Here is a 25,329-nt window from a genome sequence, read left to right on the forward strand (position 1 = left end):
ACCTATAAATTAAAAAACCTGCACATTGATCATTACCAAAAAGAAATGTCTTTAGATAAAAATAATAGAAATGCCGTGCTGCATAGATAATGCAGGTAGTTCTAATAATCTGGTTGAGGGGCAAAAAGCAAGTATTCAAGGTCGTCAGCTCCAATCTTTTGTTCATTTCTTATTGTTAGAATTTTATATTCATTTCTTCTTGTTGGATGACAAAACCGAATGATGCTAGAGATAGAAAGCAGGCATTTACTCAGCCCGGCCTGCTCAACTGGGGGAGCGGATGAATTCTCAGCTGGTAGATTGGCTGCCTTTGTCTCTTTGCCATCTTGTGGTTTGGGGTTTTCTGAGTGTCTGCATAGTCAGTAATTGTAGTTGCAGCAGTACCCACATTGAGATGACTGCTGACCTTGAGTTTTATGTCCTTGATTTTCCTTGTCTTCTTCATTACTGTCCTCTCTAGTCTGTCTTTCACAAGGAGGAAGGTGAAATCGTGTTCTGTAGCCCTGATACATATTCTGTCTCACTGGTCTACTTTGATCTCCTGCACCCTGGTTGTCAGCACCTTCCATCACTTTTCTCTGCACAGGAGAGTTGGAGTACTGTGGTCAAAGCCCATAAGGTCTCTGCTAAATTTAGTAAGGTGGGAATCATCGCCTCCAGGCCTGCTGTTGGGCCTGTCCTTGGGGAGCACTCTTTGATCCCTCCTTCTTTTCCCGACTCTGACTATTCTAGTAATTCTGCTGGGAATTGTGTGGAGGGCCCCTGCCACATGGATAGTGTCTATAATGGTTACGGTCTGCTGCGTACGCACTCACTGCCTTGCACTGGGACTCTACCAGGGCCTGAGACATTTGCTGCCTGTGCACCTTTTTCTCCTTCAACAACATCAAACTCCAGTCTCTCCATCTCCTACACTGCAAAAGTACTTCCTAGGGTTATTCTATTTTCTGGCAGTCTGGAGTACAAATACATCTTCCTTGGTGTCATCCGTGTTGATGAAACTATCTTTTGTTGCACTGAGTCATTTTACTGTCCTCAAAACTTTGTTGCCATGTTGTTGTTCCTGCCAGTGTGGGGTCACCTTGCCCAGCTCCCTGTGCAGTTGCCTGTGGTGATGTGCTTGGTGTCCACAGCACTGGGGTTGGGGGTCTTGGGTGGCTGTTGGGCCTTGGTTTTGATGCTCATGGTTGCAGTAAAGGTGACTGGGGCAAGCTGCAGCTCCTCCCGGGGTGTTGGTGGGGTTGCCCAGGACTTGGATAAAACCACAATGCTCTATGCTCCACTCTATGCTCCCATTATCAATAGAAGTCTGTGCTTTTTTTTTTAACCTGTGATATTACAACTCTCACTAAGGTGACTAAATAGGGAATCTAGTTAGACTTAGGAATGACATCTGCTCCTATGCTACAGGAATTTGGTGAGAATAACTATGTTGAACAACAATAAAAAAGTTAAAAAGCCAAGTCTCTGTAGATAAGAGAAAGCTAAGGGCCTGCCAAAATACGGGCCAGAAATTTATTGGCATGATATTTTTGTGCTCCAACTTCTTTAAATGTTAGTTTAAAGAGAAGGTTATCTTACTGTTATATAAAACTCCAATTCAGCAAGTACTTTTTGAGTTGCTAAAGTATGTAGGCACTGTACTTGGATCTAGGAATAAAACAATGAACAAGAAAGACATTAACCATAGCTATTAATAAACAATGTTCAGTAAAATAAATATATTTCTATTTCAATTTTGAAAAAAAGGCAGTTATAGATACTCAATGACTCTGAATCTTTTTTTTCATTCTTGCAGCAAGTAGATGAAGTAAATAATCTGCCTACTTTTGTATAACTCACACATTTTAATGGACATTATATGTTTCCACTCTAGGCATTGCGGCTAATTGAAAAAACTGACTAAGAGTTCTTAAAGAATTCTTCAATGAGGGGTGTCCAACACACCACCCAGCGTGACTATAAATGCAATCCAACACAAAATTGCAAATTTACACAAAATATTATGAGGTGTTTATGTTTTCACTAGTGTTTGTGTATTTACTGTGTGGCCCAAGTCAACTCTTCTTCCAGTGTGGCCCAGAGTCACCAAAGGTTGGACACCCCTGATCATAGTTCACAATTTTTCAGTGTCTCTCTTTTGTTCCTATACTTACGAAAACATATACATCCTTGTTGTTAAGCACAATAGTTTATTTTTCCAAAATTTTTTACCTGGCTACAACTAGCTTTTGGGGGGAATGTTTTTTCCTGGAATGTGATTGTATATTTTCCATTAATTTAACACTTAAAGTTTGTTCCTGTTTCTGCATGTGACAATGGTACTACAACCAAGCATGAACTCTGTCATCACTATTTCTAATATCATTGAAATTAAAAATTTTAGATTTTAATAATGATATTTGTAAGGGTTCAAAAGCATAATACCTTTACCATTTTTTAAAATTTATTTAATTATTGTTCAAGTACCGTTTTCTGTCTTATACTCCCACCACCATCCCAGCCTACCCCTCCAGTGCTCCCCAACTCCCGCCCATTCTCCCCGCCCAACGCCTTAGTTTTTGTCCATGTGTGCTTTATACTTGTTCCTTGTTCCCCTTTTCCCCTGAATTTCTCTCCCCTCTCCCCTGTGTTCCCTGTCAGCCTGTTCTGTATTTCAGTGTCTTTGGTCATATTTTGCTTGCTTGTTTGCTTTGTTGTTTAGGTTCCTGTTAAAGGTGAGATCAGATGGTATTTGTCTTTCAACACCTGGCTTACTTCACTCAGCATAATGCTTTCCAGTGCCATCCATGTTGTTGCACAGGGTAGGAGCTCCTTCGTTCTTTCTGCTGCATAGAATTCCATTCTGTAAATGTACCATAGTTTTTTTTTTTTAAGATTTTATTTATTTATCTTTAGAGAGGAAGGGAAGGAGAGAAGGAGAGAAATATCAATGTATGGTTGCCTCTTGTGAGTCCCCTGCTGGGAACTGGCCTACAACCCAGGCATGTGCCCTGACTGGGAATCGAACCGCGATCGTGTGGTTCGCATGCCCGCGCTCAATCCACTGAGCTACACCAGCCAGGGCTGTACCATACTTTTTTGATCCATTCTTTTACTGATGGGCATCTAGATTGCTTCCAACTCTTGGCTATTGTAAATTGTGCTGCTATGAACATCGGGGTGCATAGGTTCTTTTGGATTGGCATTTCAGGGTTCTTCAGATATACTCCTAACAGTGGAATTGCTGGGTCAAAAGGCAGATCCATTTTTAGTTTTCTTAGAAAATTCCATAGTGTTTTTACATAGTGGTTGTACCAGTCTGCAACCCCACCAACAGTAAACTAGGGTCCCCTTTTCCCAAAACCTCTCCAACATCAAATATTAACTGACTGTAGAGACCTGGGTTAATTTCTGGGCTCTCTCTTCTGTTCCATTGGTCTATGTTTCTGTTCTTATGCCTGTATCACAGTGTTTTGATTACAATGGCCATATAATACAGTTTGATATCAGGCATTGTGATCCCTCCTACTTTGTTCCTCTTTCTCAAAATTGCTGTGGCAATTTAGGGTTGTTTATGGTTCCATATAAATTTTTGAAGTGATTATTCTATATCTGTGAAATATGCCATTGGTACTTTAATATTGCTTTGGATAAAGAAATTGCTTTGGGTAGAATGGACATTTCAATGATGTTAATTCTTCCACTCCATGAACATGCTATCTTTTTCCATTTGTTGGTGTCTTCCTTAATTTCTTTCTTCAGTGTTGTGTGGTTTTCTGAGTACAGGTTTTTACCCTCTTGGTTAGGTTTATTCTAAGTATTTTATTTTTCTTGTGGCTATCTGAAATAGTATTTTTTAAATTTCTGTTTCTTACGTTTCATTGTTCGTGTACAAAAATGCCTTTGACTTCTGAATATTGACTTTGTATCCCGCCATTTTGCCAAATTCACTTGTTAGGATGAGTAGTTTTTGGTGGAGTCCATAGGATTTTCTCTGCACACTATGATGTCTCTGTAAACAATGACAGTATTGTTTCCTCTTTCCTGATTTGGATGCCTTTTATTTCCTTTTCTCATCTGATTGCTGTGGGTAGGATTTCCAGTACTATGTTGAATAGGAGTGGTGAAAGTGAGCATCCTTGTCTTTTTCCTGATCTTAGTGGGAAACTTTTTAGTTTTTCCTCATTGGATATGATGTTGGCTGTAGGTCTCTCATATATGGCTTTTATTATGTTGAGGAATGCTCTGTCCGTTCCCATGTTGCTGAGTGTTTTAATCATAAACGGGTGCTATACCTTATCAAGTGCTTTTTCTTTATCCATTTCTATGATTGTATGATTTTTGTCTTTTATTTTGTTTATGTGATGTATTTATGTTTATTGATTTGTGAATATTGTACCATCCTTGCATCTCTGAGATGAATCTAACTTGGTCATGGTGTATGATCTTTTTAATGTATTGCTGAATGCAGTTTGCCAGTATTTTGTTGAGGATTTTAGTGTCTATGTTTATCAGTGATAGTGGCCTGAAATTTTTCTTCTTTTTTGTGTCTTTGTCTGGTTTGGCGATTACGATGATGCTGGCTTCATAAAAAGAGTTTGGGAGTCTTCCATTTTCTTGGATTTTTTTGGAATAGTCTGTCAAGGATAGGGGTTAGCTTTACCTTAAATGCTTTACAGAATTCTCCTGTGAAACAGTTCTGTCCAGGGATATTATGTGTCGGGAGTTTTTTAATTAATGCTTCAATTTTGTCAGCTGTTCAAGCTTTCTGCTGCTTCATTGAGTTTTGGAAGATTATATTTTTCTAGAAATTTGTTCATTTCCCCTAGTTTTTCAAATATCTTGCCATGTAAGTCTTCTATTTCTGTGGTATCAGTTGCAATCTCTCCTCTTTCATTTCTGATTGTGTTTATTTGGATCCTCTCTCATTTTTTCTTGATGAGTCTGCTTACAAGCTTGTTGAGTTTGTTTATCTTTTCGAAGAACCAGCTTCTGGATTTAGTGATCCTTAGAATTGTTTATTTTCTATGTTGTTTAATTCTCTTGTGACCTTGGTTGTTTTTTTCCTTCTACTTGCTCTGGGCTGTGTTTGTTGTTCTTGGAGTCCTTGTTAGGTTGTGTATTTGAAATGTTTCTATCTTCTTTAGGTAGGCCTGTATCTCTATGAACTTCCCTTTCAGGACTGCCTCCACTGTGTCTCATAAGTTTTGGACTGTTGTGAGTTAATTTTCATTTGTTTCCAGAAACTTTTTGATTTCTTCCTTGATCTCATTCTTGACCAATTCATTGTTTAATAGCATGCTATTCAATCTCCATGAGTTTGAGTATTTTTGAGTTTTTCTTTGAGGTTGGCTTCTAGTTTTAGTCCCTTGTGGTCAGAGAGAATGCTTGATATGATTTAAATTTTTTTGAGTTTGTTGAGGCTTGTTTTGTGTCCTATCATGTGGTCTATCTTGGAAAATATTCCATGTGCATTTGAAAAGAATGTGTGTTTTGCTTCTTTGGGATGAAAGGCTCTCTCTAAGTTAAGGCTCTCTAAGTTAAGAAAGGCTCTCTCTTTAAGTTAAGTTCATTTGATCTAAGGCATTGTTCAGTGCCACAATATCTTTGTTTATATTTTGTTTGGAAGATATGTCAATTTTCGGCAGTGGAGTGTTGAAATCCCCTGATATAATCATGTTGCTGTCAGTACCATTTTTGAAGTCCTCCAAGATTTTCCTTATGTATTTGCGTGCTTCTGTGTGAGGTGTATATATACTTACAATGTTTATGTCTTCTTGATAGTTTCTTCCCTTGAGTATTATGAAGTGACCTTCTGGGACTCTTTTAATGGCTCTTTTTTTGAAGTCTATTTTGTCTGATATGAGTATTGCTACCCTGGCTTTTTTTTCCTTCTGTGTGCTTGGAATATCTGTTTCTAGCTCTTCACTTTCAGTCTGTGTAGATCTTTTGTTCTGAAGTGTGTCTCTTGTAGGCAGCATATGTGTGGGTCATGCTTTCTCATCCATTCAATGATTCTATGTCTTTTGATTGGTGCATTTAATCTATGTATGTTTAAGATTATTATTGATAGTTAATTATTCATTGCCATGTTTTCTTTTTTTTTAAAGTTTTTATTTATTTCTCTTTAGAGGAGAAGGGAAGGAGAGAAGGGGAGAAATATCAATGTATGGTTGCCTCTGGTGAGTCCCCTGCTGGGAACTGGCCTGCAACCCAGGTATGTGCCCTGACTGGGAATCGAACCGCGATTGTGTGGTTCGCAGGCCCGTGCTCAATCCACCGAGCTACGCCAGCCAAGGCTCATTGCCATGTTTTCATACCTGTGTTCCTCTCTTTCTCACTCTTTTTCTTCCTTTTCTTAAAGCAGTTTCTTTAGCATCTCTTGCAGAGGTGGTTTGGTAGAGGTGTATTCTTTTAGGTTTCTTATATCTGGGAAACTCCTTATTTGGCCTTCCATTTTAGTTGAGAGCTTTGCTGGGTAGAGTAGTCTTGGTTGCAGGCATTTGGTTTTCATTACTTGGAATATTTCTTGCCATTCTGTTCTGTCTTGGATTGTTTCCATTGATAAGTCAGTTGCTAGCCGTATTGGGCTCCCTTGTATGTTACTTTCTGTTTCTTTCCTGCTGCCTTCAAGAATCATTCTTTGTCTTGGAATTTTGCCATTTTAATTATAATGTATCTTGAAGTGGGCCTCTTTGGGTTCCTCTTGATTGGGACTCTCTGTGTTTCTTTTATTTGTGTGACTTTGTCTTTCATCAGATAGGGAAGTTTCCCATCACTACTTTTTCAAACAATTTTTTCTTGCTTTTCTCTCCCTTGCTCTTTTTCTTCTCTTTCTGGTATCCCTATTATACAGATATTATTATGTTTCATGTTGTCTTGCAGTTCTCTTACCATCTCTTTGTTCCTTCTTAGTCTCTTTTTCCTTTTCTTGCTTTTTCTGGGTATTTTTTCCTACCACATACTCCAGTTTGCTGATTCGATCTTCTGCTTCATTCAGCCTGTTTGTAATTCTTTCTAGTGTGTTTTTTATTTCTGCTATTTTATTGTTCAATTTTTCCTGGTTTTTGTTTATAGCTTCCATTTCCTTTTGCATACAGTTGTAGTTGTCACTCATTTCCTTGTAATTATCTGTGAGTTCTTTGACCTTCTTTATAACCATTATTTTGAATACTATATGTGATAGTTTATTTACCTCCATTTCATTTACCTCTTTTTGTGTGGAGTGTTCCATTCCCTTTGATTGCATATTTTTTTTCATCTCCCCATTTTAGGTGAGTTTTTTTTTCTTCACTTTCTGATGTTTTGGTTAGCTAGCTGTCTTTATAGGATAAATTTCTATGGTGGGAATTCTGTAGGGTTCAGTAGTGTGCTCTCTTTGATCTCCTTCTCTGGACACTCTAGGTTTGCCCTTTTTTCTGTTTGTGTGGGCTCTCTTGCTCTACCTGGATTTTTACCTTTTGATGGTTTCTTTGTTGTTGGGTTTTCTCCTCCAGCAGATATACTGATGTTTGCAGCTCCCACCTATTCTTGTATGTGATCAGTGGCAGGGGGTAGGAAGAATGGAGTAAGTCAGTGGGAGAGTATTTTATGGAATTTAAAGTACTAGCAAGTAGAGAAGAGGTAGGAATTTTTTTGGATAACTATAGCATTAACTGTGATATTTTCCCCTGCAGGCCAGTTTTTATAACAGGTGAAAGAGACATAAGACACTTGTATGAGCTGAATCCAAAACCAGAGCCCATGTGCAAGGTTAGATAATGAGATATAGTGAGAGTAAAGGACAGAAAGTAGGTGTAGTGTGAGAGAGAATAGAGTTAATCACAACAATAATAATGCTCAGGGGGGAATAATTATCTCACTTGAGGGAACAAAAAAGGGGAGGGGGGAGGGGGAAAAAGGTAAAGAAAAAAATAAGCCTCTTGTTGACTTTAAACCTGTTCAGTGAGTTCTGGACTTCTGCTCTTCTTCCTGGGTGCCACAGGAAGAGCAGGGCTGGGCTTCGCTTTTTTCCTTCCTATGGTTTTGAGAGGATGGGGACCGGGTCTGGGTCGAAATATTCACAGTTGCCCAGCCTCCGGCCCAGATCCTATGTGAGCTTCCAGGCTCAAATCAGCCACTCAGTCTCTGGATGCAGGCAGCTCAGATCACCCTCGGGGTGAGCCAGCCACTGCTTGAGAGTTCCTTACAAAGCAGCTGCCTGCCTTTCTTAAGAAGTGCACAGCTTTTCACACAACCCAACTCTCCATCCAGTCCGGAGACTATCTGAGTCAGGGCCCAACACAGCGCAATTCCTCCCCTCTCCAGGTGTCCCCCAGTACCCCAATTTCTGTGGTGTTGGCAGCCATAATCCCAGCAGATGTGCACCACATCTGTGTGTCTCCCACTTTGTCTCTGTTCTCCCCAGTGACTTCCAGCATCCAGGTCCCTCCTGGGACCAGGCTGCCCTTCTGCTCTGGTAGGGGAGGGAGCTGGTCATCTTACTCTCTTCCCCCTATCCTGTGGCAGGTGCCAGGCCAAGGGCCACAGCAGCCTCTGTCTCTGCGCGGATCCCAGGGACCTTACTGTCCCAGTGCAATCTCCTCACTGTCTGCTTTTCAACGTCCTCACAATTTATGGCCTCCAAACTTCATATAAGCTGGGATTCTGTTGGCAGTTTACCCTGTTCCTCATAAGATCAGCTAGGTGTTCCAGCTGGGCACAGGGAGAACTGGGCTCCGCTCCAGTTCTTGGTGCCACCTTGGTGCCATCTTGAGCACTCCTCTTTTCACCATTTGGTATAGTTTTATACTTAATCCTCACCACAACTGTGTAAGAAAGGCAGTATAGATACTAATACTTACCTTTTATTTATGATAAAACTGAAGCTTAAGTAAGGTAATTGAGTGTCCAGGGTAAGGTAAGTAATAATGGTGAAGTTGAAGCCAGAATCCTCTGAGCAGTCATCTTGTTGATAGTTACATTCTAAATATTATCCCAAATATGTTTTGATATTATTGTTAGTGAAATAAATCAAGTTTAAAATAAATAAATTGAAATAAAAACAAACACTTTAAAATTTCATTTTCTTCCCTAGGTGATGTGGCTCAGTGGATTGAGTGCAGACTAGCGAACCAAAGGGTCGCTGGTTCTATTCCTAGTCTAGGGCACATGCCTGGGTTTCGGGCTAGGTCCCTGGTAGGGGGTGCATGATAGGTAACCACACATTCTGACCTTCCTTCTCCCTCCATTTCTCTATCTAAAATAAATAAACAAATCTTTAAAGTATAAAAAAAATATATAAATGGCATTTCATTTTCTTAAGTCTTTAATTATTTTTTTTTATCTAGTATCTACTGTGGATCATGAAGACTATCAGAGTGTAACTCGTTTTCTAGACCTCATACCTCAGGACACTCTGGCAGTAGCTTCTTTTCGCTCCAAAGCATACACACGAGCTGTAATGCACTTTGAATCATTTATTACAGAAAATAAGCAGGACATTCAAGCACATCTTGGATTTTTACAGGTTTGAAATTCATATAGTGAATTTAATAATGTTTATTGCTAATCTTTTATGTTTATATTGTTCATTCTATCAAGTGTTTGAGATATAATGCTAGGAACTAGATGTTTGTGAGTATTGGGTTGGCCAAAAAGTTAATTTATTTTTTTCTGTATGATAGCTCTAGTAGTGCTTAGTTGTGTTTAACTTCATTTGAAACAGTTTTGTTATATTGCATTGTGACAGCTGTCATATCAGTGTGTTTTTAAAAAAACTTATAAAAATTGGTGAATTCTTGTACAGCCATTTTAGTACTGAAGATGGAAGAAGATATGCAACATTTTCAGTGTATTATGCTTTATTATTTCAAGAAAGGTAAAAATGTAAGTGTAACGCATAAAAACATTTGTGCATAATCAACAAAGCAAACAAACAAGCAAAATATAACCAAACACACTGAAATTGAGAACAGGCTGACAGTGACCAGATGGGAGAGGGGAGGGAATTTCAGGGGAATAGGGTGAAGGGTTTGCAGGAACAATTATAAAGGACACATGGACAATAACAAGGGGGGGTTGGAAATGGGAGGGAGGTGGGGAGGGCTGGGGGGTGCTGAGATGGGGGGAAGGGCAGAAAACTGTACTTGAACAACAATAAGAAAAGTATAGTAAAGCAAATATATAAACCATAAAAAATAAGATCTGTGCAGTGTATGGAGAAAGTGCTGTGACCGGTCAAATGTGTCAAAAGTGCTTTGCTAAGTTTCTTGGTATTTGACATTTTGGCCAATAAATTGTTTGCTGTAGGACTATATGCATTGGAAGATGTTTAGCAGCACCACTGGCCTCTAACCATTAGAAGGCAACAGTGGGAGAGAGACGATGTACTCAAAATATCCAAATTAATACTTATTATAGTGAAAATGAAAAATGTGTCTTTTATTTTATGGAGAAAGTTGACCAGTCTTTTTGGCCAACCTAATACTTCAGAACCTTGCAGATTAGTGAGAGGGCATAGACACCAATTTGATGTAATATCTTAAATGGAGTGACATAGATATGCTCTGAGGAAGGACATTTAACTCATTTTCTTTGTGGAGTGTGGGGAGAGGTAGGAGTGCATGAGCAAGGAGTCAATAAGGACTTCTTGAAGGTGCTATTAAGGGGTCTTGAAGAATGAATGACAGGTAAATGGATGAGGCAAAACATTTTAAGCAGAGGCATTGCTGTGGATTTGGAAAAGAGTGTATATATGGAATGGCAGAGGAAAGATAAATCACAGAGGACCTCTAAATTGCCCAAAATTCTTAGAGGATTTGAAACAGGCAAGGTGTGGTGAGAGAACTGGAAAATTAGTAGCTTGTACTCAGGATAAATATTAACTTTCTCCTGTCATTGTTTTCCTCCTTATGTAGCTTTGTGTCTATTGTTCCTTGTCAAAATCATTCCCTTTAAAGGACATTGAACTTTCTAGCTTTTCTCCGTTTCCTTTGTGTTGTACTCACTTTGTGAAACTCAAACCCTGAATAAACTCACCCATCTGCCTTCCCAGTGTCTGCATGTAAGCAGCTGAACATTGCCAAAGAAAAATCTCATAATCACAGAATTGGTTTTTTACTGCTTTTAAGTTCATAATAGCAACCATAAGCCAAACTCTTTAACTCTGCCTTCAGCTCTTCCAAATGTTTCTCTAGTAAACCCATTTTCTCACACTTCAAGATAATAATTTTTTACCTTGACCTCGTTTCTCGCTTTCCATCTCACTTACTCTCAACTGATGATTTTGCTTCATTGTTCATTAGGAAAATAGAAACCAAATGTCTACCCAATCTGAAAATATGCTGGCTTCTGCATCGTGTTCTTTTTTTTTTCTGTTAGTCCTAAGGAAGGATTCCCTTCCTGCCAAAATTCAGCCCTACTTGTACTCTTAATTTTGAAAATTTTACCCCTTCAGATGTTCCTGCTTCCTCTAGTACCATTAATTTCTCTTTGCCAGAGTATATAGACATGCTCTGGTATCTCCAATTTTAATTTTTTATAATCCCTTAACCTTAGATACTCCTTCAGATGCTTCCTGTCTGTTTCCCTTCACAGCCAACTTTTTAAAAAAAATTTTTTAAATTTTATTTATTTATCTTTAGAGAGGAAGGGAAGGAGAGAAGGAGAGAAATATCAATGTATGGTTGCTTCTTGTGAGTCCCCTGCTGGGAACTGGCCTGCAACCCAGGCATGTGCCCTGACTGGGAATCGAACCGCGATCGTGTGGTTCACAAGCCCGCGCTCACAGCCAACTTTTAAAAGACTTGTCTGTCTTCCCCATATTCACTTTATCCTGTTCATTTTTTGCCCATTCCAACACTACTCTTGCTACGAAAATCAGTGATCTCATGTTACCAAATCCAGTCAGTGTTTCCCAGTCCTGATTTGCTTAACCTCACAACATCATTTGACCACTCTTTTTTAGAATAGGACATTCGCTTTTCTCCCACGTCTCCTGAGATACCACCTCTAGATTTTTTCACACATCTTTGGTGTCTGCTCTCAGTTTCATTTGCTAGTTCTTCCTTATTTATAAATATACTACTCTCTTTCCCTGGGCCTCTTTTCTTCCCTCTCTAAATCATGCCATCCTTTCCCCTGCCATTTTTGTGCTATTGCTCCTAAATTTTTATCTTCAGCCTGAATATCTCTTTTAAACCCATATTTGATGTTTGGGGTTTCTTGAAGGCATCTACGTACCAATATATTAAAATGCTTATTTAATTTTTTTGTTTTAAAATGTAATAAAACCCTTATAAACTGTACTCAACAGAATTTATTTTCAGTTGTGTTTAAAGAGAGCTCAGGACCTTGAGGTTCTTCACAGATCTTATTATCAATAACGATTACTAACATAGATTATATTCAAATAGAATCACTGTTGTAATAATAGGAAGGCTAGGAATAAAATTGTAATTTCATTGTGAGTCTGCCTTGAAAAACAAAACTTACTGCTGCTTTGAGAAAAAATTCTCATATGCCCTTTTCATATAAACTGGTGGCTTTATAGTTTTATTTTCAGTTGTATTTTTCTCCTAATTTGGTTGTTTTCAATGGTTGAACAAAGAAATTATATGCTGCTATGCATGAACCAGATGGAGTGGCTGGAGTCAGCGCAATTCGAAAGGCAGAACCATCTCTAAAAGAACAGATCCTTGAGCATGAGAGCATCGGCTTGCTGAGGGATGCCACTGCTTGTTATGACAGGGCTATTCAGCTGGAACCAGACCAGGTAAGATGATGCATGAGAGGCAACACAATGAAAATAGTCCTATACTAGGAACTCTGGACAACTTGGTTTCACTGCTGTCTCTATCAGTTGCCAGTGTCTGGAAACTATTTAATCATTTCTGAGCTTGAGTTTTCTGGTTGACAGAATTAAAGATCTGCACTAGATTATCTCAAAGATCCCTTCCAATGCCAAATTTCTATGACCTTATATACCTAAGTAAATGAGCTTTACTGCAAGGTATATTTAAACTGTGTGCTAAATTACTCTAAAGATTATATAATTTTAGTTTGTTATTAAAAGTGTAATACATGCATCAATTTTTAAAAACAATTTTCTAGTCTAAGAAACATCTTCAGATTTTACATGCTCCCTACCAGTATCTGTGAATCTCTGAAAAGGTCCCTTAGAATCAGTGAGCTACAGTTACCCATGGGGGATATATTATGTCTTATGTTCATTGAGACAGGAAAGGGGTTTAGAATCATTGATTTAGAATCTTGGCTTAAAATCTCTCTAGTCTTGGAGTATTGCTTTTTGTCATATTTGACATGTTCATTTTCTTGGAAGCTCAATGTACATACAGGGTTCTTATTTTTAAATGTTTTCAATTTTAAAGAATATTGCATAATCCTATTTAACTTTTTTGTTACTAAAGCCCAAAATCTATATAAATGATAGTATCACCTTGAATTTTTATTTTTTATGTAACAGTATGACAAATAATCTTTAAATAAAATACTAAAGAGTACTTGTTACTTTTATATTTGATCTGAACCAAAAACTAGACCAAATCTAGGAAAAATAATAAATTTAATTTGAGTATTTAAAGGTTTTCTGCATTTAAAAAAATATTCAGTTGTGTGTGGGCCATTGGTAGGAGGCTCTGCCATATACCAAGCAAGTTCACTGCTAAACTAAGATGCAAAGCTCTTACAAAATAAAATATAAAACTGTTTTTGATTCCCAAGATATATTTATAAGTGACAACTGTTACTTTAAATGTTTTTGAAATTTTTAGATCATTCATTATCATGGTGTAGTGAAGTCCATGTTAGGTCTTGGCCAGCTATCCACTGTAATTACTCAGGTCAATGGAGTGCATGCGAACAGGTAATATTTTTTAAAATAATGATTTTCTTTTGTTGTTTTAGCTTAATGGGGGAATCTTTAAATTAATGAATTGGGTTGACATAATGTTTACTAAAGTAATGAAATCTTTTTTATGTTTTCATGCATTGGAGATAAGCACCAAAACATATATATTTTTCTACTTTTTTATACATTGTTCTAGTCTTAACAGCTTATCTTGTGTGTGAAGAGTCATCCTTGAATTAGATCTGCTTTAAGACAGGAACCTTCCAGAATTCACGTACTCTTGGTTAGGCTCATACAGGCACTTCAGAGGGTGTCTAAACTCTCCTACATTATCAGGATCAATTATTTTTTGTGTTGGATAGGGAACATTTGTGACTGAAGTGTGGGTTTGATTTTCCCCTGAAGGATTGATAAAGATGAAAGCAGCTTTCCTTTCCTGAAAATTGGTTTACTATGGCAAACCCAGTGATAGCAAACAAAAAATAGCGCTTATATGTGGCAGAGATGAAGGCCACACAGTTCTTCTGATTTTGAGAATAACTCTGGAGGTTGGTTTTGCTTTTGAAGCTGCTGTGCTCTGAGAACTGGAAAGCCTTGTTCCTTAATGTATTTACTAGACCCCAACTGACTTTCTTGGGCAATGAGATCTGGTCAAAAGGGATGGGATTTTAGTTGACCAAAGAGCACACAGACCACTGTTTTTAGTTAGATTACCCTGAAAGCAAGTCTTCGAAGGGCAGGTTCTATAAATTCCAGCTGACATTTGTAAAGACCACTATTCCACAATGTCTAAGGTCAGAGAAGCTTACTCTTTGTCAGATGGTTTCGTAATAGTGGAATTTATGAAACCATGGAGAAAACTTTGCAGAAGTATGGAAAGAATGGATTGTATGTTTTATATACATTTCTCCAGATTAGTTGAGAGACCTTATGAATAAAGGGCTTTCAGGAATTTGGAACAATTTGTCATGGCTCAGGCCGAGGTATCAAGTTTCTTTGTGATGAACTCTGGACAGTTCTACTTCCTCTTATCTACTCTTTGGATTTGATTTGTGAAATGACAAGTTTCAGTATTCAGTGAATGATTTTGTATCACATTGGAGCAAATGGCCATTGAGGGTATGTGTTTCCCATGGGGGTAATATTTGTATTTAAACAAATATATTACCAGAATTACTGGTTGTGCTTTACCTGCACAGTCATTCTTTTGAATGTACTCATTTTATGGGGTAAGTTCTCAACAACCTGATCCTCATTGCCATTTGGTACTTTTTTTGGTTTAATACCCGGTACACACCCCTTCTGGATAGCAAATCGTGCTCATTCTCCTCAGGTTTTTATTCTGAAATTTTAATTTTTTGGCATCTAGTGATATACTTGTAAAGTTATTAATAATTACAGCTTTGAAAATTATACCTCCATTTTATTTCTTTAGCCTTGTTTTAAATTATTTATGGTGGTGTTCATATTTAGAAATTAAGGAATAGTCAATATTTATCCTATTGTAGATTTTTAAAAAATATTTTATTTATGTATCTTTAGAGGGGAAGGGAAGGAGAGAGGAAGAGAAACATCAATGTATGGTTGCTTCTCGTGTATCCCCTGCTGGGAACTGGCCTGCAACCCAGGCATGTGCCCTGACTGGGAGTCATACCGCAATTGTGTGGTTCGCAGGCCCACGCTCAATCCACTGAGCTATACCAGCCAGGGCCTATTGTAGATTTTTAAAAAATAAAATAAAAGTTATTTAACTCATTTTTGTGCTTTCTTTATGTGTTTTTATTAGAGAAAAAGCGAGGAGGACTTTTAAGGGCATTGATCCTAGCCTCTCCAAGTCTTGTTACCCTGTTTATAATAAGGGACTATGTGTACCTTTCATTTTTGTTAGTTAGTTAGATGGAAAAATGGCCCAGCCCAGGGTCTAGCATATAGCAGGTATTTAAATGGTATGATTAATAAAGAAGAAACATGAGGAAAGTCTGGTTTCTTTTATGTAGTCATGATGTAAAGTATCACTAGCTGTCTTAGTCTGACATATGTCGAATACTTGTAAAAATAATTACCTATATCATACTGATGTTATAAACTCAAGTTTTAAAGTTACTGAAAATAGTTTAAGAATAGATATGTATTCTGGTTAGCTAATTTTGTATCCTTTCTTATGCCACTGACACATCGTTTGTAACTTTCTTATGCCCTTCGTAACTTTCTTATGCCCTTCGTAGTGTGTCCTGTGTGCTCCCAACCTGCACTTGAGCTACTGCACCACCTGTACTTTCATCTTAAATTTCACTCATAATCCCTAGTTGGAATTGCTTACCTCTTAATGCATGTATGTTCAGTTGGGTTTTTTTCCTTTCCCTTTGTTCAAATTAAGCGTGAAGCTAATCTTACAAATACACTTTGTAATTTTCCAGGTATTAATTCTGCTCTAATAGACACAATTTAATTAATCAAGGAATGACATTTTAAAATGGCTCTATCAGAAGTAATTATTGAAGAAATGTTTTCGGGAGATGGAAGGATTGAAATCTGGGCGGTTCTTTTGGATAGGCATAGTTATTTTGTATCTAACTATAAAGTATAATACCGTACAAATATAATAAATAGAATAATGAATAAACACAATAAACAGAGTGTCTAAACCAATGAAAATAATCTTTACACTTTAAATTTAAATAGATACAAACTTAGTTGATACGGGTTTCTTTTAATAGGTCTGAATGGACAGATGAATTAAACACATACAGAGTGGAAGCAGCTTGGAAATTGTCACAGTGGGATTTGGTGGAAAACTATTTGGCAGCAGGTAAAACTACTTCTTAAAATATAAGCAATTTTAATATGCCATAAATCATCGGACTTAAGTAGTTAAGTAACAGCGGTAGTTAATCTTTCAGCCTGTATTATGATAGCCCTGTTTAGTTGTTTGTAATAGAATGAAACCATTAGTTCAGTATTTATTCTGACCATTTGACCAAATGAAGTAAAGCTTTTTCATAGACGCAGCTCTCATGGTATTCCTTGACTCTTCATTTGTTTTTCAGATTGGAAATCTACCACATGGAGTGTCAGACTGGGGCAACTATTATTATCAGCCAAAAAAAGAGACTCCACGGCTTTTTATGATACATTGAAACTAGTGAGAGCAGAACAAATTGTACCTCTTTCAGCTGCAAGCTTTGAAAGAGGCTCTTACCAAAGAGGATATGAATATATTGTGAGGTATATATATATTGTGAATATATTGCCCTCTGCTCAGCACATTTCAAAGTTTCTATTTATATTCCTGGTCTATAAGTATTATCTGATAGGCTTAGAAATTTTTTTTATTGTACGATCCTTTATTGTGTTTTTTTTTACATTACCTTTTAGTCCCCTTATACCTCCCTCCCCCCAGTAGACCTAGAATTTTTTGATCAGTAAATAACCAATAGTATGTTTGCTATTATGCATAGCTAAACAAAATGACTTTTTTATTCTTTAACTCATAATTACCCTATAGTTTTTTAAAAATGTCTCAATACTCCTGGCTGCTGTGGCTTAGTGGATTAAGTGCTGGCCTGCAAACCAAAGGGTCTCCAATTTGATTCCCAGTCAGGGCACATGCCTGGGTTGCAGGCCAGGTCCCTAATGGGGTCACTCATTAGGCAACCACACATTGACGTTCTCTCCCTTTCTTTCTCTCTCCCTTCCATTTTCTCTAAAAATAAATAAATAAAATCTTTAAAAATAACAATAAAAATAAAAATAAAATGTTCAAATATATGCTCTATTAATTGCAAAGGCAATTATGACACTTCTAAAAAATCACAGCGTATCTTACATTTGTCCTGATGTAATTCATAGTTCATTTTTCTTACAACAAACCTAAATAATCTAGACACCTGTGTTCATCACATTGGTGTTCTCTACTCGTACGTCCCTTTTCCTTCTTCCTATTTAGAAAGACTTTCGACATTCCCTCCCTCCCCAAAAATATGGGCATTGCATTACTAAAAAGGAATATTCACTTTTAGAGGTAAGAAAGAACCTGATGGAAAACATTTTCTGAAGAAAATAATTAAACAATAAAAAAGATAAGTAAGCAATTTTTTTTTTCAGTTAGAAGAATTTACTGTATTCTGTAGAAGCCCCTGTGGTAACAGCTTAATGAAACCAGAGATTAGACTACTGAGATTATTTCCATTCTGTAGCTATATTCCTTCTTTAAAATTTTTAAAAAAATTCTCACTGAAATACATTCTCATTGACTTTATATAGCAGGGAAGGGAGGGAGAGAGAGAGGGAAACATCGATGTGGAAGAGAAACATTGATTGGTTACTACCCGTCATAGGCACCCTGACTTGTCTGGGAATTGAACCCACGATCTTTTGGCTCAGCTCTAGCCCAACCAGCTGAGCCACATGGGCTAGAGCTGTAGTTCTTGAACAATGACTGAGTCATAGATGCTGATAATTATACAGGGGAAAAAATCTAGTGTGAAAGTATCATGAGTGTTTCTATTACTCTTAAGAAAAAAAAACAAAACTGCATCTTTCCCATTTTTTGCTAGCATCTCATCTATATAAAGTCCTCTAGTGTGTAAATATTTATGTTGCTATATAATGGATCCGTATTTTCTTTTATCTTCATATAGGTAATAAAGTTTGATTTTTATACATTGGGATTTAGTTTTATATACCTTTCTCTAATTTAATTAATATGAATTTGGGGATCGTAGTAAAGCACTAAATATTTAAATCAACATAAAGTGGTAGGTATACCCAATATGAAAAGATGTTACTATTTGTATTTACTGAGAATATATATTGGCTAAAGTTCTTGCAAAGAATACTGCACATTTCTGATTTTTCATGGCTAAAGTACATGCTTTATATATGAGATTAATAAGTATGAACGTTACAACATTTTAACATGGAATTTCTCTGTCTTCAGATTACACATGCTGTGTGAATTGGAGCATAGCATTAAGCCACTTTTTCAGAAGTCCCCAGGTGATGGTTCTCAAGAAGATTCTCTGAACTGGGCAGCTCGACTAGAAATGACCCAGAACTCCTATAGAGCGAAGGAGCCCATTCTGGCTCTCCGGAGAGCTTTATTAAGCCTCAATAAAAGGTTTTTTTCACACTTTTTAAAAAATGTCAATTATTGTGAATTTTCTATTGTATTTGTATATTATTTGGAAGTATTTATTTTTTCTAATTTCTCTCTGAATTTGTATTTTTCTATTTTTTATTGTCAAGGCTACAATGAACCTAGAACTTAAGAATTCCTATGTATACGTGCAATATATCTTTTCTAATGTTAAAAACTTATCTTGGGGAGGTACAAATTTAAGTCATTAGTAGGTCTTCATAGACTCATCATTTATAAAGATGGAGCACCTTAAGAAAATTAAAAGCTTGTTTAACACAATAATTTTTTATTCCTTTGAATGGTATATTAAGAATTCCATGTTAGAAAGAGGTGCCTTAATTGTTGAAAACAGTTAAAAATGCTCTTTCCCCCCTGTTTTGTTACATTTCTTTAGACGAGATTACAGTGAAATGGTTGGAGAATGCTGGCTACAGAGTGCCAGAGTGGCTAGAAAGGCTGGTCACCATCAGACAGCTTACAATGCTCTGCTTAATGCTGGAGAATCACGACTTGCGGAACTGTATGTGGAAAGGGCCAAGTGGTTGTGGTCCAAGGTAACCACTAAGGGAATGTCCTCACATACATGTATTCTTTTGTAGATTATGTACTTCTTATAAAGGCCTGAGTGACAGATGGTCCCTAATCTGAATTCAGAACCTTCTCTTTCTGTTGCCTTTCTTCATCATTTATCCACGATAATTGGGAAAAAACTTTCATCTATCCTGAAGTTCCCACATAGTTTTCTATTTCAACAGTGAAAGTGTACTTCTTTCAGTTTTTATTTTTTTCTTGAGGGAAGTGACCAATTTTTACTTTGTTTTAATCTCTTATATGCATAAAGGGTGCATATAGTAAGAACTCAAAAAATACTTGTTAAATGAACACAACATTGTCCTTACCTTATATCCTCAGCAGAGAATTAGTTTTGTGTGGACTTGCTATTGTTACTGTCAAGATTCACTTCTAATTAATCTAGCTTGTCATGAACAAAAGTCCCCAGCAATTCTTAGATTAAAGCCAATGTAATGACAAAGGGCTTTTTAAATATCTTAATTTGCAAAGCTTGTGTTCCATATTTTAATGGCTATACTTTTTTATATATAATTTATTTAATTGTTGTTTAAGTACAGTTTTCTGTCTTTTACTTTCATCCCAGTCCACCCCCTCCAAGTGCTCCCCACCTCCCTCCCATTTCCACCCCCCTTAGTTGTTGTCCATGTGTCCTTTATACTAGTTCCTGTAAATCCTTCCCCCTTTCCCCTGAAATTCCCTCCCCTCTCCCCTCTGGTCACTGTCAGCCTGTTTTCTATTTCAGTGTCTTTGGTTATATTTTGCTTGCTTGTTTGTTTTGTTGTTTAGCTTCCTGTTAAAGGTGAGATCATATGGTATTTGTCTTTCACCGCCTGGCTTATTTCACTTAGCATAATGCTTTCCAGTTCCTTCCATGCTGTTGCAAAGGGTAGGAGCTCCTTCTTTCTTTCTGCTGCATTAATGGCTATTCTTTACACATCTCTTCATATTTTCCACCAGTTCAGAATCAGTAGTAGGCATAGGTGTTCTGAAATTGACATTTACCAGTTGTAGTTGCTGCCACCTCTGATTGCAGCAGCTTCACGGCGACTGAGAAAGGACAGTAGGGGAGATACTCCCTGGGCAGTAAGTGAAAGTAATACTTCAGGTTGTGTTAGTCTGTACCTGGTCATTTTCTGAGCTAGTGGTGATCTATTTGTTGTAATACCTTAAACTCAATATGTTGAAAATGCAGTTCATCATCCAATATTCAATACCTATTTCTCCTTCCATGTTCCTTATTTTTCTAGGTAGGACTCTACTGCATTTTCTCATCCAAGGCAAAAATCAGGGCATCATCTTAAAACTCTTACTCTCCCTCACTTTCCACATTCATTTGGAGACTAAATCTACCTTAGAAATGGTTTTTGAATTCTCTCCCACTTATTTGTCTCTGCTGCTTATATTCATGCCATTTGTAGCCTATAACTATTAATAGCCTTTTTGGGGGTCTCACCATTTCTCTGTATTTGTTACTACGGTTTATGATGTTTCTAAAATTCATATTGAATCATGTTACTCCCCTGATTAAAATCCTTCAAAGTATTCTTTGTGCCTTCAGGATTACGTCTGAACTCTAGAAAAGTACAGAGGCCTTTTGTGATTGAGTCTCAGGCTGCCTCTTCAGTTTCATTTGTCACTTTCTCACAAGCCATTTAGGCTGCAGTTAAAATCAGACTACTTACTTTTTTTTCAATTGAAATTATTTTTCCTTCTACCAAGAATGTCCTTTACTGAATTCTCTGCCAGGAAAATTTATACTCATTCTTTAAGACCAAATTCCGATCTTCCTTGTTGGGTAACCTTTCCTGACTGTTGCTCTCCTTTATTTTCCTATATTTTCATGGAGATTTGGGGAACTCCCTTTTCTTTCTGCTACAATACCCATGTATATTTTTCTGTTAATAGCACTTAGCATATTGCCTTTTAGTTTACATAGTCTATTTCTTTATTTGATGAACTTTTAAGCCAGAGATTTTTATTTATCCATTGTTTATCCCCAGTCATGTAGATACAGCTTGAGTTCCTACACTTTGACTATAAAATGGATGAGTAAATAAATATGTGATCTACATGAAATGAAGCAATGATTGGTTTTTAAGATGTTACTTTCATAGGATGAAAATAAGAGCTGAACATGAAATTCAGATGGATTTACAAATGAAATATTTAGTGAACTTTAAATCCTAACAATTTTTTTTCTAGAAAATGGAAATAAGTTCTTAAGTTAAAAGTTTTGCTGTTGCTTTCTTTTCTTTCAGGGTGATGTTCACCAGGCACTAATTGTTCTTCAAAAGGGTGTTGAATTATGTTTTCCTGAAAATAAAACTCCAACTGAGAGTAAAGACATGTTAATCCATGGTCGAGCTATGTTACTAGTAGGCCGATTTATGGAGGAAACAGCTAACTTTGAAAGCAACGCAGTTATGAAAAAATATAAGGCAAGTATACATATAATGCAGTTTCAAGTGAAACTCTTTTTTTGATTTTGAAAATAGATAAGATTATTTTAAAGTCTAAATGGAAAAGAAATACATGTATAAAAATAACCAGTGAACCTTTTTCACTTTGATACATGAGTGAGAGGGGACTAGAATGCACATGCGTGATCAATGACAACTCACTGTACTAATCAGGGAGGGCAGTACATACGGTTGAGTGAGCATGTGTACTGTGTGGTCATTGCATTCAAAATGACTGAGTGAGTAGAGCAACGAATCTGCATCAAAATTTTTGTTAAGCTTGAATATTCCTCTGTGAGAACTGTTCAGGTTGATTCAGAAGGCCGTAGCTTTGGGCAACTGGTGATAGGAAGCTTCATCACAATAATGCGCTCTCCTGCTCATGTATCACGTCCTGCTTTCTGGTTTATTAGACTACCATCTTCTCATTATTATATAACATAGTGGAAGGGGCAAGGTAACTTTATGGAGTCTCTTTTATAAGGGCACTAATCCTGTTCATGAGGGTTCTATCTTGTGACCTAACCACCTCTGAAAGGCCCCACCTCCAAATACTATCACACTGTAGATTAGGCTTCAACATAAGAATTTTTGTTGGGTGGTGGTTGGGGGTAGTGCACAAACATTCGGTCTATAGTAGTGGTTATTTTGGGGGAAAAGGAAATGAGTGGTGATTGGGAGGGTGAATGGGGGTACTCACATTTCTGGAGTTCTTATATGGGTGTTACCAATTTGTGATAATTGATCAAGCTGTACATGTGAGATTTATTTATTTTTCTATATGTAAATTTTAACTTCTAAGATAAAATTTTTAAACTTAAACCAGAAAGGAAGGAGGAAGGGAGAGAAGAGAGGAGGAAAGGAAGATAAAAAGATGATAAAAACAGATTCAAAAATACTTTTGGGGGGAAGAAATTTTAATTATTGTTTTCTGTTGTTCCCTTTCCTTCTCTGATGGCTAAATAGGAGAGGCGCACTGGCTGCCTCATTCTTGTGGCTGGTTTGGAGCAGTATGTGATCCATATGTCTAGTCATGTCAGTCCTCTCTCTATAGGCAGGTTCCTGTACTAAATTGTGTTCTCAAACTTATTTGGACTAAGAGTGGAAATTGATTTAAATAATTTTTTTAGTCAACATTCTCTGTATTTTCTGTCACATTTCAAATATTATTAAAAAGTTAATAAACCACACAAATATTTAAGGAAGGGAAAGAAAATGATAAAGGAGACTGAGTAGGAGTGGTCTGAAAGGTAGGAGAAAACTTGGAATATTGGGACCTCAGGGAAGCCAAGGGGAGAAAATGTTTCAAAGAGAAAATGAGTGGACAACAGAAACAAATGGCTGAAGAGTATTCAAATTAGATCAGACTTGGAAAGTGTCCCTTTGATTTAGGGAGTTGCTTTGTAGAGTGGTGAAAACTGAAGCCCACAAGAAATAGTTTGAGGAATGAATGTAAGGAGGAGATTTCTTTTTAGAAGCTGATTTTGAAGGAGTTGAAAGAGAGGGTAATAATGAGAGAGAGAGAGAGTTCGTGGAGAAAAATAAGACATATTTTAAAAACATTTTTATGCTTTTAAAATCATATCATTTTCAGTGATTTGATATTATCTCTCCTTGCTTTAAGTTTTTTTTAAAGATTTTATTTATTTATCTTTAGAGGGGAAGGGAAGGAGAGAAGGAGAGAAATATCAGTGTATGGTTGCTTCTTGTGAGTCCCCTGCTGGGAACTGGCCTACAACCCAGGCATGTGCCCTGACTGGGAATGGAACCACGCCCAATCCACTAAGCTACACCAGCCAGGGCCAACTTTAAGTTTTTTTGAACAGTAATAATATGCATATACACAGATACATACAGTACTTAAACCCATCTGGAAATTATTTTGATGTATCATATAAAGTGGCAAATTATCATGAAATGTTGATCAGTGGATAATCACCAAAACCAACCAGCTATCTTGAGAAAAACATTTGTTAAGAAAGTAGTTAGTTATGACTTATTTACTTCAAAGAGTCTGTCAGATGTGGGTTTTATGCTTTTGGTCTCTAATCATCTATTCATATTTTACTTGCCAGCATAGTGTAAGGTGTTCTGAGTTGAGTGTCCTGTCTTCCCTTTTCCAGGATGTGACCTTGTTCCTGCCAGAGTGGGAGGATGGGCATTTCTACCTGGCCAAGTACTATGACAAATTGATGCCCATGGTCACAGACAACAAAATGGAAAAGCAGGGTGATCTCATTCGGTATATAGTCCTTCATTTTGGAAGGTGCGTGTGAGTGTGATAACTGTGAGTTTGTTGATTAAATACTTGTATGTTGGGGTGACTGTTGATATCAAACTGTTATCACAGATATTAGCACACGCAGGATGTTTTCTGCTTTACGTATCACCTTAGGTGATATGTTAATTTTTCTTTATACATTTTTTGTTCCCTTTTAAACATAACTATTTTAATGGATTAAGGCATGCATATTTTTTAAAATTTCAACAGTACCAAGTATATGTAATGAAAATTAAGTGTTCTTCCCATTTCAGACCCTCATCTCCTGAGTTCCCCTTGCTAGAATGACAGAGGACTCTAGATCTAATACATTTACTTGTTGTCTGTAATTGCCAGTAGAATCTTTCCTATTAGCCCATTTTACTAAGAAATAGTATATATATGAAAATGGTTTTGATGTTGGACTTGTAGAAAAGTTTATCTCTTAAACTAGATAACAAGTGAAATATAACTTAATTTCATATATTGGTATATGGTAGTCAAATTATTATTTCATGCCTACTGTTTATATTGTCACCAATTATTAATTTCTAAGAGGTAATAATGACACTCCCCTCATTCTTTTTTATCATGCTTATTACCATTGCTTTACATTGAAGGGTAACTTATTTCAGAGCAATAAATCTATTTATTGTTGCCTGTTATTTGGTATTTTGACTTCTCAGCTTAGTATTTTCAGGAATCAAAGCAGTATTTGTTTATCAGTGATAATAGAATTACAAGATTAGCCAAGCCCTTCTTTCCAAGATAGAATTCAAGTTTTATAAAATCCAAACTTAATTTTATTTATTGATTATTACTTGTTTGTTTTAGGGACAGAGTTTATGGCATATTGGCATTTTTGAAATGGAAGCATATGCAGAGGATAGTTATTTTTATTTTCTAAAATGAGTAATAGCTTTCATTTGCTCTTTCGTGTTAGTGTTTATCATGTACATTGGTAAACAATTTATTTAATGCATTTCTTCTAAAACGGAGTTATTTAGAGTTTTTGATGTGCATAACACTATTAGGTATACTGTGAGATATTTATAAGTATAGTTTA

General features: G+C 36.7%; 1 protein-coding gene across 1 annotated transcript in view; it reads left to right on the top strand.

Annotated features, from left to right (window-relative positions):
- The window catches only part of ATR (ATR checkpoint kinase), a 126,947-nt gene that overhangs the window by 71,685 nt on the left and 29,933 nt on the right, over positions 1–25,329 (top strand). The window contains exons 28-36 of the mRNA XM_037037454.1: positions 9,312–9,490; positions 12,572–12,736; positions 13,755–13,846; positions 16,549–16,640; positions 16,879–17,056; positions 18,771–18,950; positions 19,366–19,525; positions 21,803–21,982; positions 24,127–24,269. Coding sequence (XP_036893349.1) covers positions 9,312–9,490; positions 12,572–12,736; positions 13,755–13,846; positions 16,549–16,640; positions 16,879–17,056; positions 18,771–18,950; positions 19,366–19,525; positions 21,803–21,982; positions 24,127–24,269 — 1,369 coding nt within the window. The remainder of the gene's footprint in view (positions 1–9,311; positions 9,491–12,571; positions 12,737–13,754; positions 13,847–16,548; positions 16,641–16,878; positions 17,057–18,770; positions 18,951–19,365; positions 19,526–21,802; positions 21,983–24,126; positions 24,270–25,329) is intronic.

This window comes from Sturnira hondurensis, unplaced genomic scaffold (genome assembly GCF_014824575.4).
Source record: "Sturnira hondurensis isolate 20B ecotype Veracruz unplaced genomic scaffold, ASM1482457v3 Scaffold0023357, whole genome shotgun sequence".
In the NCBI taxonomy this organism is placed as follows: domain Eukaryota; kingdom Metazoa; phylum Chordata; class Mammalia; order Chiroptera; family Phyllostomidae; genus Sturnira; species Sturnira hondurensis.